The sequence below is a fragment of the Pezoporus wallicus genome, unplaced genomic scaffold (assembly GCF_028554395.1).
Source record: "Pezoporus wallicus isolate ANWC-B61680 ecotype Strahan unplaced genomic scaffold, APGP_CSIRO_Pwel_v1 contig_5416, whole genome shotgun sequence".
NCBI classification, from domain to species: domain Eukaryota; kingdom Metazoa; phylum Chordata; class Aves; order Psittaciformes; family Psittacidae; genus Pezoporus; species Pezoporus wallicus.
In genome coordinates this window covers 771,143-784,156 of record NW_026642898.1, presented here as the reverse complement: position 1 = coordinate 784,156, position 13,014 = coordinate 771,143, and the positions used below count along the sequence as shown (strand labels likewise).

Below are 13,014 nucleotides of genomic sequence, written 5' to 3'. Positions count from 1 at the left end.
ACTGGAAACAGTGACAGACCTGTGCACTGCAGTGAACAGGCACAGAAATCAATACCTGAAAATGTCATCTTGTAATAAAAAATCACATTTTGCCAACAAAAAATGTTGATATCAATGTGCATTATCTTATAAAAACACTGAAAGAGAGGAAAACACATTTTTCATACTGAAAAATTGATCTTTTCAACTCTGAAGAGGTGACCCACTCCAGGATCAACAGGGCCACAAGCTATAGCACCTCCTACCCCAGCCTAGCTGCAAACCCATTGCAAGGGCACACTGCTCCGGTCAGGGGAAATCACATCACACCACACACTTCCTTGTCTCTATCCAGCAGGAAGTGCAACACCCAGCAGCTGGTTCAACAGAAATGGAAGGGTTATAGCAAAAGCAAATTCAATTGTGCCATAGAGAAAGTGTGTGAAATTACTGAGCATGTCTTCACAGACACTGCCAACTTATGAAGGATACAGAAGCTGGAAGAGCCACAAGCCAGCTAATACAACAGTAGAGCTCACCAGTGGGAGGAATGGGCATGACACAGAATACTACCAGAAAGGCTAAGAAGTGGGGTAGAAAGGAAAAGAAAAGCAGAAGAAAAAGGAAAGCAGGGGAAGGAAAGCAGGGGAAGGAAAGCAGGGGAAGGAAAGCAGGGGAAGGAAAGCAGGGGAAGGAAAGCAGGGGAAGGAAAGCAGGGGAAGGGAAGCAGGGGAAGGGAAGCAGGGGAAGGGAAGCAGGGGAAGGAAAGCAGGGGAAGGAAAGCAGGGGAAGGAAAGCAGGGGAAGGAAAGCAGGGGAAGGAAAGCAGGGGAAGGAAAGCAGGGGAAGGAAAGCAGGGGAAGGAAAGCAGGGGAAGGAAAGCAGGGGAAGGAAAGCAGGGGAAGGAAAGCAGGGGAAGGGAAGCAGGGGAAGGAAACCAGGGGCAAACACCATTAGGGTTCCTGAACACTGACTATACAAGGAAAGCAGGGGAAGGAAAGCAGGGCGAGGAACCAGCAGGGAGAAGGCCACAGGGGAACAGGGGAAGGACAGGGGAAGGACAGGGAAGGACTGCTGCCTCCTGAAGGGAAAGCACTGCTGCCTCCTGAGCCACTGGAAGGATAAACACAAACCACTGATGCAAACACCATTATCTGTCTCCCTGACTGCTGAAGAGAGTCCTCCCTGTCCCACTGCTCACACGCCTCCTCAACCACTGCTGCCTCCTGAACCACTGCTGCCTCCTGAGCCACTGCTGCCTCCTGAGCCACTGCTGCCTCCTGTCCCACTGCTGCCTCCTGAGCCACTGCTGCCTCCTGAACCACTGCTGCCTCCTGAGCCACTGCTGCCTCCTGAGCCACTGCTGCCTCCTGAGCCACTGCTGCCTCCTGAACCACTGCTGCCTCCTGAGCCACTGCTGCCTCCTGAGCCACTGCTGCCTCCTGTCCCACTGCTGCCTCCTGAACCACTGCTGCCTCCTGAACCACTGCTGCCTCCTGAGCCACTGCTGCCTCCTGTCCCACTGCTGCCTCCTGAGCCACTGCTGCCTCCTGAGCCACTGCTGCCTCCTGAACCACTGCTGCCTCCTGAGCCACTGCTGCCTCCTGTCCCACTGCTGCCTCCTGAACCACTGCTGCCTCCTGAACCACTGCTGCCTCCTGAGCCACTGCTGCCTCCTGAGCCACTGCTGCCTCCTGTCCCACTGCTGCCTCCTGTCCCACTGCTGCCTCCTGAACCACTGCTGCCTCCTGAACCACTGCTGCCTCCTGAGCCACTGCTGCCTCCTGAGCCACTGCTGCCTCCTGAACCACTGCTGCCTCCTGAGCCACTGCTGCCTCCTGAACCACTGCTGCCTCCTGTCCCACTGCTGCCTCCTGAGCCACTGCTGCCTCCTGAACCACTGCTGCCTCCTGAACCACTGCTGCCTCCTGAACCACTGCTGCCTCCTGAGCCACTGCTGCCTCCTGAACCACTGCTGCCTCCTGAACCACTGCTGCCTCCTGAACCACTGCTGCCTCCTGTCCCACTGCTGCCTCCTGTCCCACTGCTGCCTCCTGAACCACTGCTGCCTCCTGAGCCACTGCTGCCTCCTGAGCCACTGCTGCCTCCTGAACCACTGCTGCCTCCTGAACCACTGCTGCCTCCTGAACCACTGCTGCCTCCTGAACCACTGCTGCCTCCTGAGCCACTGCTGCCTCCTGAACCACTGCTGCCTCCTGTCCCACTGCTGCCTCCTGAGCCACTGCTGCCTCCTGAACCACTGCTGCCTCCTGTCCCACTGCTGCCTCCTGAACCACTGCTGCCTCCTGAACCACTGCTGCCTCCTGAACCACTGCTGCCTCCTCCCCCGGTGCCAGCCACGCAATGAAAAGCACCGAGATAGGCTCCTAAACCCATACAAGGGTTCCTAGTCCGTGCCACACGAGCCACTTCGCAGTAAAGCTTGTGAATGATGATCACTCAGCTGCTGGAGAGCAGCTCCTGCACCTTTGTGTCACCTGGAACTGCCACTTTAAGCAATCTGTACCTCAGTCCCAGAAAAAAAAATATGGTAAAAACAAAAAACAACAGGAAAGAAAAAATTCCAAACCAAAGCAAAATCCAATGAACCAAGACCCCAGAACAAACAAACCGAACAAACAGAAAACAGCCTCTCCTGCAGGGCCACATGCATGCGTATCCAAAACAACTCAAAAGATGTCAAATTAATGACAAATACAAGTAGAAGCAACTAATATTCAACATTAAAAACTGATGTTGATCACAGGAACTAATTCAAATAATATACTTGCAAGCTAATAGGCTTAAAAGGCTGAGAGAGGCTGAGAAAGTTGGGGCTGGTCAGCCTGGAGAAGAGAAGCTGCATGGAGACCTCACAGCAGCTTCCAGTATCTGAAGGGGGGCTATAGGGATGCTGGGGAGGGACTCTTCATTAGGGACTGTAGTGACAGGACAAGGGGTAACGGGTTAAAACTTAAACAGGGGAAGTTTGGATTGGATATAAGAAGGAAATTCTTTCCTGTGAGGGTGGTGAGGCACTGGAATGGGTTGCCCAGGGAGGTTGTGAATGCTCCATCCCTGGCAGTGTTCAAGGCCAGGTTGGACGAGGCCTTGGGTGCCATGGTTTAGTGTGAGGTGTCCCTGCCCATGGCAGGGGGGGTTGGAACTGGATGATCTTAAGCTCCTTTCCAATCCAAACTATTCTCTGATTCTATGATTCTAACGGCTTTTTACACACCTTTAAATTATATCCCAATACCAAGAACAACTGAAGTGGCCCAGTCAATATTCTGGCACCAGCAACAACCCGCAGCTCCCGTAAGTATGTCACAGAACTGTTGGCAAAGCTAGCCCTAGGAAGGACTCCAAGCTAAAGGGTGCTGGTGTGTCAGATCCAGTTTGAGCAGTTACCTGCGCACCAGCCTCTGCTGCCTTCTGCCTCGTAACCATGACATTTGCCTTAGGGCAAACACCCAACAGGCACTGACCACAGGCACTGACCTGCCGGAACACCTCGTTCACGAAGTTCACGTAGCCCCGGGTGGACAGGAGGATCCTCTGCACCATGTCGTAGACGGGGCGGTGCTGCTCCTCCACGCTGCAGAGGCTGGAGCTGCTGAGCCGTCTGTCGGACAGGCTGCTGCTGTTGGAGTGGCTCCGCTCCTGCTCACCCGCGTGCGACGTGCCCGTGTCCAGCTCGGTGGGTTTATCCTGGCTTGCACCACCAACAGTCTGGGCAGGAAGAACACACACCTGAGAGAAGCAACATCCACCACCGCCCTGGCACTTACACAGGCCTCGGGACGCCCGTGCTCTGTGCCACACAACACACTGGCATCCCGGTGCTCGGGAAGCGTCATTTCCAGTCTACTGCTTCATCCAAGAAGGAATCTGGTCTTATACTCTACACAATGCACACTTCATATGGGCCCCCCAGCCCAGAACAGCAACTACCTTGCCAAGGTCATAAAGCAAAAATGAGGGAGGGGTGCAGTGGAGGGAGTGGAGAAGGCACAGACACAGGGGAGAGGAATCTCCAGATCCCCTTGGGTTTGGGAAAAGGTGGCTCATAGCGCTACACACGGCTCATACTCTCACACATTATTATTCCTGACATGTCCTGGACAGGTTTTGCTCTGCAATTGCATGTACTTTGCAACATCTTGCACTCTGCTAGGCTGAAGTGATGCAGCCAGGAGCAGGCAGAGGACTAAAAGTTGCTTCTGAATTACCAGAATCCCAGCGTACACTGACACAAGCATCACCCAAACACAGTTCTGCTTTCTGTTCATGTTAGTGAGGCTGCTCTCTGCTCAGCCAAGTGGGCAGCAACAGAGCAACACTAACATCTCTGCTGCTTTTCACAAGGAAGCTTTGGGTGAGATTCAGCCTCACCAGCCAGGCCGAGGCTGCAGTCAGTGAATTCAGAGCCACAGAGGTCAGCGTGTGCCCAAGGCTGGCACACACCAGCAGCTGAGTGCTAACTCCCAACCAGCTTCCACCCTGAGGCAGCAGTACCTTTATGCAACCCAAATTTGTGTGTGTGCTCTCTATAAACCTCAGGAAGATGGGAACAGTTCTTTCTCCCGGCTCTGCCTGTTGGTGCACAGCAGTTTAAAAGGTGGAATTTCCAGTCAGAAAGAAAAGATCAGTTAAAAAGCCACTTTCAGTTGCTGGTTTAGGGCCTCCAGCTTCTACAGTAAAGGGCTCCCAAACCAATTGACATGAAAATACACAGTTCTCCCACAATAGTTCCTGCAGGCTTTCCCACTGGAGCCAGACCTGACACTCACCTGTGATTCAAGAGAACAGAAGCTGGCATTGATCCTAAACTTTTAACAGGAGGCTGGAGTCTCGTTAAAGAAACACACCTATCCCTCCAAGATCCCTGCAGAGCCCCTGCTCCTACAGAAGTCTCAACCAGCAACCTGAAAGTGCAGTCTTTTTCTAATATCTCATTGCATGAAGCTGCTGTAATTGAGAGGGAAACAAAGAGGCCTTTGATGCGCTGGGAAATGGTCCATGCACGAATGACAGTTTACAGATTGAATTCCGAAGCTCTGAACATAATACTGATGGTGCTGGGGAAGCAAATAGCTATGAGAGAAAAGCCACAAACTTTAGTGGATTCCTGAAGGGTTTCCCTTGGAGATTCCCTCCTCCATCAAAGTACAAATAGTCAAATATATCATTTATTCACCCAGGGGTAGCATTTCTTCCCTGCTCCCATTGTCAGTGCACGGTGATCATGCACCAGGTCAGTACGAACATAAGGAAAAAGAGAGGAACTTCAAAGCACCTGAATGATTTTAGGGAGCATTTCCCCCCCATTTTTCACGTTCTGAACAGCAGGTAAGTATTTCTTCTCGAGGAAGAAGGTAACAAGCCACTTAATGAAAACAACTCGAGCTGCCATGTAGGGGATCTTGGTGCTATAGACACTCTCATTGTTCCGTGTTGCAGGGATGTACACTGGCCTCGGTCTTACATCAGGAATATCTAGGGAGATAAAAAGACAGAAAAACTCATCTGAGAAAACTTCCAGAGTGTGGTTAAATGTCCTGAACGTGTCACCAGCATCTTCTCCATATGAACTAACGGGTGCAGTAACTGACTGCTTTTATTACAGTAATGCTTACATTGTCAGAATTTTGCTACCCCTAAAGAAAAGCAAGAACATAAAAGCAGAGATTTTCCCTGCAGATTATAATTTGTATCATGCAAAACAAAGGAAAGCAAAGGAGAAGGGCTGCAAAACGAAGGGCAAAACCTGAAACAAGGAACTACTATTACAGTGTTGGTTAATGCCGTAGGTTTCACAGAGTTTTATTAATGAAGTACAGTGAGAAAGAGAAGAGGCTCTGGAACACTCCACAGTGCGAAGACCGAGAAGAAAAAGGATACTTGGTGCAAAGAGCATTGCATAAACTGAAATAAAAGAAGGAAAATACATGGGAAGAAGTGGAAGGTCGCTGAAGGGAGACAGGGTTGGGTCATAATTCACTCAGATGCTTAGAGTTAGGGAAAAGTCACTGGTGCACAGCTCAAAGACATGGAAGGCCTGGGCTGGAGCTGTGAACAGAGCTGAAGTGGCACCGAGGTGAGCTTAGACACTAAATATCGAAGTGCAAAGGACAGGAATTAGATGTCAGAGGACTGGGGAAGGATGATGAAGAGGCTGCAGTACACCAAGTGAGGATTAACACCACTGCTCCTATTGACTCCCATACATAATTCAGTAGAAAAATTAGGAAAAATGTGAGAGTTTCTGAATTAACATGCTTTTAATCCTGCAGCTGCAGATGTGCATCTTACCTCCTTGCATCTGGCCCTTCTTCCCGTCTTCTCTTCAAGGAAACAAGAAGTAAAATGAGAGTAACTAAGTTAGCTGCTCCCTCAGCCTGGGGCAGCTTGCTGGTTCTTTAACAAACCCATCAGAGAGCATGTTCTGTCATTACACATCACAGTTACAGAGTCCTCGCTCACTCCATGTAAATGCTATGTCTGTGGAGATGCCCTTAGGAAAGGAAAACCAGGCCAGCCCTTATGCAGCCTGAGCAGCAGCAGCTTCCTGGACTACCTCAGAAAAGCACAAGTTTGCTACAAATATCAATCAAATACAATCAAAATACACTACAAATACATCAAATCATGAGATGAGGGAGGAAAACTCCTCATTCAGCAGAACTGTGGTGATATGAGGCAGGGAACAGAGATGCTACTGAGCACAGTCACTGTTACTTCTTTTTCGACTTACAGGACAGGATTCACTACTCACCCAGGACAGGCTTGTAGAGGTTGGTCAGCTTTGTGAACGATGGAAACAAGTGAGGAAGGTAGTATTTTCTAAACAAGGTAAAGAGAAACTTAAACCCAGTGTCTTGGTTCTCCTTATTCTTCCACTCTAAGCTTGCAGCCTTTGTCATGGAGTTAGAGAGAAACAAACAAACAAGATAAAATAGTCTTCTCAGCTCTGCAATGTGGCCAAGAGAACAAACCACATCTTTTCCCCAGATCAATTTTCTACATGCAGCCACAAGCACATAAAGCAGTCAGTTATCCTGCAAGTTTGGATAACATTCAGCAATTCTTATCACAAGTGTGCAAAACTTATTTTAACCAAAACAGCCCAGGAAATAGCTTTAGGATGATTTTCCTTTCAAAAACAAGAGGAAGAAAGTGCAGAAAACAGCTTGTTCCTGCGGAGGGGCAAAACCAGCTCCGTGCAGGTACAGCATAGGCTGAACTTCCTACTATAAGTATGAATATGAAGAGTTAAAATCATGTATCCTCCCCACCTGAATCACCATGTATTTTAACAGCAGCTGAAGAAAATAGCAGGTTTGGTCTTCAGCAATTTTCTCTCCAGAGACCGCTGGCACAAGTGGGGTTATTTCTTCTGGAGAAATCTTGGCTAAAATAAAACGAAACTGTTTTACGCAGAGAACCCCCCAAAACAGTTAAATAAAAGGTATTTTCTAGAAAAAGATGAATCTGAAGACAACCGTTAATGCACAACAAAACCGTTGTATGAAGTCAGTAACCACTTGGGCTTCCCATGTTTCCCAAGCCCTACCACATACACTCGAAGGTGGCACCAGCCTCTGCCTGACAGCAGTTTGGGGGTTAACACAAGCAGTCACTGCAGGTTAACTGCACATCTCTGCACCTACTGGTTGCGCAGTAACATGTTCATAGAGCTGCAGCTCCAGCAGAAACACAAACTAACTAAACCCCCACAAAAGGCAACCATGAACCAACAAACCCAACGTTCTGAACTGAGAATGACAAGACCAGAAGGCTGCACAGCTGCACTAAATACAACAGCTTGGCAAATTCGGTCCATCTCTAAACCAGAAAGACAAACATCATTCATGTAACACCTTCCCCATGAGAAGCTCTGCAGTTCCACCACAACCCCAGTGGCAGGAGAAGCAATGTGCCCCTCATGGAAATGGTGTCCATTTACTCACCATCCGGTGAATTCGGAGGGCTAATGAGGTTATCCAGTGTACAGGGACCTCGGGAGGAGGTAAGGGGTGGAAAGCCAGGCACGAGGCATGCAAATATTAATATCTGCTCTTCCCCACAGTTAGTCTGAAGCGCTTGGAGCCAGAGAAGAAACAGGCGGATTCCTTCACATCTTATCTACGAGGGAATGATGTTGCAGCAGAAGATATTAAAACAGATTTGTAAGTACAGTAACAGTGACATCGTGAAGAAACAAACAGCAAAGTGACTGAGGATAAATATTAAATAGACTAGGATTACAACAATCAAATTTGTGGTTAAAAGGTGAATAAGTAACACTAACGAAGCCCAACAAGCTGAAAACCACCGATAATAGAAAACCATACAGTAATACACCTCATAGGAATCCAAGGGGAAAGCACTATGAATGCATCATCCCAGAGAAATACCTTGAGAGAATTCCCAGTGTGCAAAAGTTTCTTCAGAATCGACCCTGGGTGAGAAGAAGGAAACAGGCACATGTCAGATGCTGAGATGGACACTGCCACCACTACCGGATATAAAGAGTACCAGAGAAAGGCCAGTTTAGTGCCATTTGCCATGTGGGTACTGAGAAGGGTCCTAGAAAAGGAAGACTATGGGTTGAAAACCCCAAAGTGAATCCAGTTACAACCATAATCATCATTGTCAGTGCTACAAGATTAAACATGACTTCTCTTTCCAGTGGGGTACTTTGGGTTCAGCCAGCTGACAGTTTCTCAAATTATTCTCATTAAACATAAGCTACGGAGGGGGAATTTTGGGTTATTGCATTTGGAGAAACCTTCCTTACTCCTAACTGGTAGGATTAATGCATACAAATACACTCACGCTGACAGCAATGGTGAGAAAATGATGCTAGCAACCCGTACTGCGTTCATGTCTATACACACAGCTATGAAACTGCAAAATGTTTCAGTTCTGCTTTTAGAGATCCCAACCCAACCACCCTGCACTTCAAATCAGAGTGATTATAGCTCAAATGCTCCAGGTAAAACATGGCTTTAATCCAGTTCTGAGAAAAGTAACATGATAGGGGGCTATAGGGATGCTGGAGAGGGACTCTTCATTGGGGACTGTAGTGACAGGACAAGGGGTAACGGGTTAAAACTGAAACAGGGGAAGTTTAGATTGGATAGAAGGAAAAAAGTCTTTCCTGTAAGGGTGCTGAGGCACTGGAATGGGTTGCCCAGGGAGGTTGTGAATGCTCCATCCCTGGTGGTGTTCAAGGCCAGGCCGGACAGAGCCTTGGGTGCCATGGTTTAGTGTGAGGTGTCCCTGCCCACGGCAGGGGGGTTGGAGCCAGACAATCTTAAGGTCCTTTCCAACCCTAACTATTCTATGGTTCTATGATTCTATGATAGAGCACTCAGCTGCTCATCCCCCTGTGTCTGTGAATTCTGTACACCCCCGAATGGGAGCTTTCCCTCAGGATCCCACCATTCCACAAGACTAAATGGAATTATTAACATACCCAGCAAATACACTTCAATGCATGGGAACATCGAGCACAACTCACAAGGTACAGCTGTAAATAACTGCCCTGCCAAATTCTGTAGCTCATTTATCACACTCAGGCGAAAAATTATCCAGATACGACTATTCAAAAGAAGCAGAAATATAAAGAATGTACCAGCTCTAGAACAACTGACTGAACCCAGCCTGCTCTGCACTAGTTCAGGTGCAACGGCAGTCAAGCGCTCAAGCAGATGTCTCCTTTTGTTCCCATCAGTGCTAACTGGGAATGTGACAAGACTCCTTCCTTAACCTTTAACTTCCACTCTGTAGCTGTGTGCCAGCAAACGCCCTGTGTTGATGGTAACATAGCAGCTGACAGAATGGTGCTGGAGCCAAACCCTACTGCTTGGAGGAAATACACCCCCTTCCCCAGCAGCTGAAATGTGCTTTTACAGACAGCAAACCCGAACCCTGTGAGTGCCCCGGCAGCATTTGGGACCAGAACTTTCAAACCAGTGACCGATCGAAGATGTTGAATTCAGAGGAAACAATCACATTCAGGCACTTCACTGGATTAAAGGTGCTCTGACTATCACAGTGAATGCACTGCACCTTTCAGTAGGGCTGTGCCCATTTAACTCCAGCTTCATGCTATGTGGTTAAATGAGGAGAGGAATAAATTGTGCTTTCTGGCTCCTGTCGTATGATCACAGGTCTCAACATTCCCTATAGCAGCACTGGAGGCTGCAGGGAATATTGAAACCATTAAAAAGTTGACTTTCATCTAACTGAAGACAATGACACTTCTTTTCCCATAGCATTAATGTCTGAGTCCAATATTTAAATCTAGTTAAAAGCTCTATACAAACTGTATGAAATCCTCTATTAAACATGATCAGTGTGCAGAAAAATGAATCCTGCTTTTCTTACTGAGATCTCCAAAGCTGGGGAGTGACTAAACCAAGCCTGCCACAATTTCTATTACCTTTAGGAGAAGCCAAGTATAGCAGAAGCAGATAGTGCTTTGAGCCAAGCACTCAACTGAGCTGGCAACTTTATCCTGTCCTTTCCCATGCACGTGCTTCAATACAATCTTCAGTTCGTGCCTCTGAAACCTCTTCCTGCAGCACACCTGCCCCCCAAGGCATGCAGAGCGGACAGGAGGCTAGGCAATAAAGCAGAGCTTTACTAATGCCAGCACTACTCCCTGCCGGACTCCCCCTGTTCCTTCCCTTGTTCCAGGAGGCACAATGCACAGTAAATCCCATGGGAATCTGGGGAAGGAGCAGACAGGCTGTTGGTGTGACCCAGTGAGCCCCACCGGTATCTCCTGTCTGTCGTGGCCAGTGTCACATCCTAACGGAGGGCTTGGCAGATCCTCCACTATATGGGAATCGGTGGCAGACAGCTGGGGCCACGCTTGCACAAACACTGTGCGTTCATGATGCCACTTACACGGGACAGAAAGATCAGGGGCCAATCATTAGAAGAAAAACTGACCAAAAAGAGCTATCAAAGAGCTTGCATTTTTGTCCTGAATCTCTTTCCTTCACTGTCCCAGCCCTAAACCAGAAATTCTTCATTTAATTCCCACAAATAGTGTGAGACAACTGAGTGTTTCACAAACATTAAGGGACTAAGCTGCACAGAGAATACAGGGTATCAGAGCTGAAATGAAGCTCCTTTCACTGCAGCAGCCCCATGGCTTGCACTCAGTTTAGCACAGCCTATGCTCACCTGCTGAGCAGCCCCCTGGTCACAGCCTGGGTTCTACAGAATGAGCTTCAGGAGGTGGCAAGGGTTGAGTTCCACAGCATCCATCGTGAGGCAAGGAGCCGCACTCAGTGCTATGGGTCTGTACGGGCATCTCGGCTATGATCACATGCAAAAGACCACCACAACATACAGATTCCACAACCCTCCTCAATCCTAGCTTTGGTGTTAGTCTGTGAACACAAAGGGAGACCTAAGTAGAAAAAGATGTGTTGGTTTATGACCCCCATCCTCTCGATAGCTTCCAGCACATGGAAGAGAAGGAAACAGGACACAGATAAATCTGAGAACATAAAATTTAAAAGGCATTTGTGCAAAATCAAAGTGAAGCAGGCAACCAAACACACACAAACCAAGGAACACACAGAGCTCTTAGAGCAGGTAAAAGCATTTTCCATATGCTTCAAGATTTTTCAGCTGCCAGCCTCATGTAAGTGCTATTTGTATGGGAATACTATGGGAGTTGGTGGTTAAGAGGACCTGCAGAACTGGAATTGACTACAGAAAACACTGATTTTATTTGACTGGAAGCTTTAAAGCCTTCCTTCTTACCTATACTGCGAAAATGCCATCGGTAAAAAATCCTCTCAGGTAGCAGCTGCAATATTTTCTGCAGGAAACAAAACTAAAAGTCACATTTTCTGTAGTAAACAGGCTCATTCAGAGGATACAGAGAAATTAATACACAAGACATCAATGAAATGGCAATGTACACATTGAGAACACAATAGTTAGCAAACACGTATCATAGCATAACTCTCGCCCATTACTTTCCTGCCTTATAGCAGAGAAAGATACCTGGAATGGTCCTGAATAAATACCATGACACTGCCATGAACCGCTCTCCCTTTCTCAACACCTTCCAACGCCTGGCATTCCCAAACCATCACCTTCCAACACGTGGCATTCCCAAACCATCACCTTCCAACACCTGGCATTCCCAAACCATCACCTTCCAACGCCTGGCATTCCCAAACCATCACCTTCCAACACGTGGCATTCCCAAACCATCACCTTCCAACGCCTGGCATTCCCAAACCATCACCTTCCAACACCTGGCATTCCCAAATATAAACTGCTTTCCAACGCAGAAGCTGCAGATTTCCAAGCAGCTCCCTTTGGATTACACTCCCCCTGCAGTGATCGGTAACGACTGGGTCGATACAGCCCAGGTCCTGAGCTCCTGGGGCTCCGGTCTGCCTCTCCCCATCTAAGGGGCTCTGACCCCTGGCTAAGGCAGGGCTGAAGAGCGCTGTGGTGATCTCTGCAGTGAGTGCTTTCCCTGTGCCTTCAGCTGGGGAGCAGAACCGAGCTGCACAAAGCTGGGCTCAGTTAATTCAGAGCGCAGCACTCAGGGAAGCTCCTCTGTGGAACAGCACAAGCGGCCTCTGGAGGTCCGGACTGATGGCACCAGCAGCAGTTCAAACAGGGGGAGAGGCCGTGGTCAAACCCGCTCCCCTCACTTCTGTTACCCACAGGGCACCACGAAGCAAAGCGTTTAAGCACGCTCCTGAGGGCTTTCCTGAATGGAGCCGTAGCATCTTGGTTGGAAAGAGCAGCTGGGGCCAGCAAACGTTGCTCTTTGTCAGTTTAGTGGATGGCAATGCTAGTAAATAATCTGGACAAATCAAAACTATCCAGGGTCTTACCTAAGTAAATATGACTTTTAAAAGGACTTTCAGTTAGCAGGCTCCAAGCAGCTTTTTCCTCTTTCTTACACTATTGGCAGTACAGACTAGGGCTCAGCATGGAGGTGTATTAGTGACACAGGGCAGGGAACTCACTGCTGCTCAGC

General features: G+C 48.5%; 1 protein-coding gene across 5 annotated transcripts in view; it reads right to left on the bottom strand.

The window, feature by feature from the left end:
• RALGAPA2 (Ral GTPase activating protein catalytic subunit alpha 2) overlaps positions 1-13,014 on the bottom strand; it is a 115,845-nt gene that overhangs the window by 84,929 nt on the left and 17,902 nt on the right. For all 5 annotated transcript variants that reach the window (XM_057433119.1, XM_057433120.1, XM_057433118.1 and 2 more), the window contains exons 4-10: positions 11,772-11,829; positions 8,399-8,442; positions 7,952-8,126; positions 7,277-7,392; positions 6,757-6,895; positions 5,278-5,477; positions 3,480-3,710 (exon numbers count right to left, since the gene is read on the bottom strand). In XM_057433119.1, the coding sequence (XP_057289102.1) occupies positions 3,480-3,710; positions 5,278-5,477; positions 6,757-6,895; positions 7,277-7,392; positions 7,952-8,126; positions 8,399-8,442; positions 11,772-11,829 (963 nt within the window). The remainder of the gene's footprint in view (positions 1-3,479; positions 3,711-5,277; positions 5,478-6,756; positions 6,896-7,276; positions 7,393-7,951; positions 8,127-8,398; positions 8,443-11,771; positions 11,830-13,014) is intronic.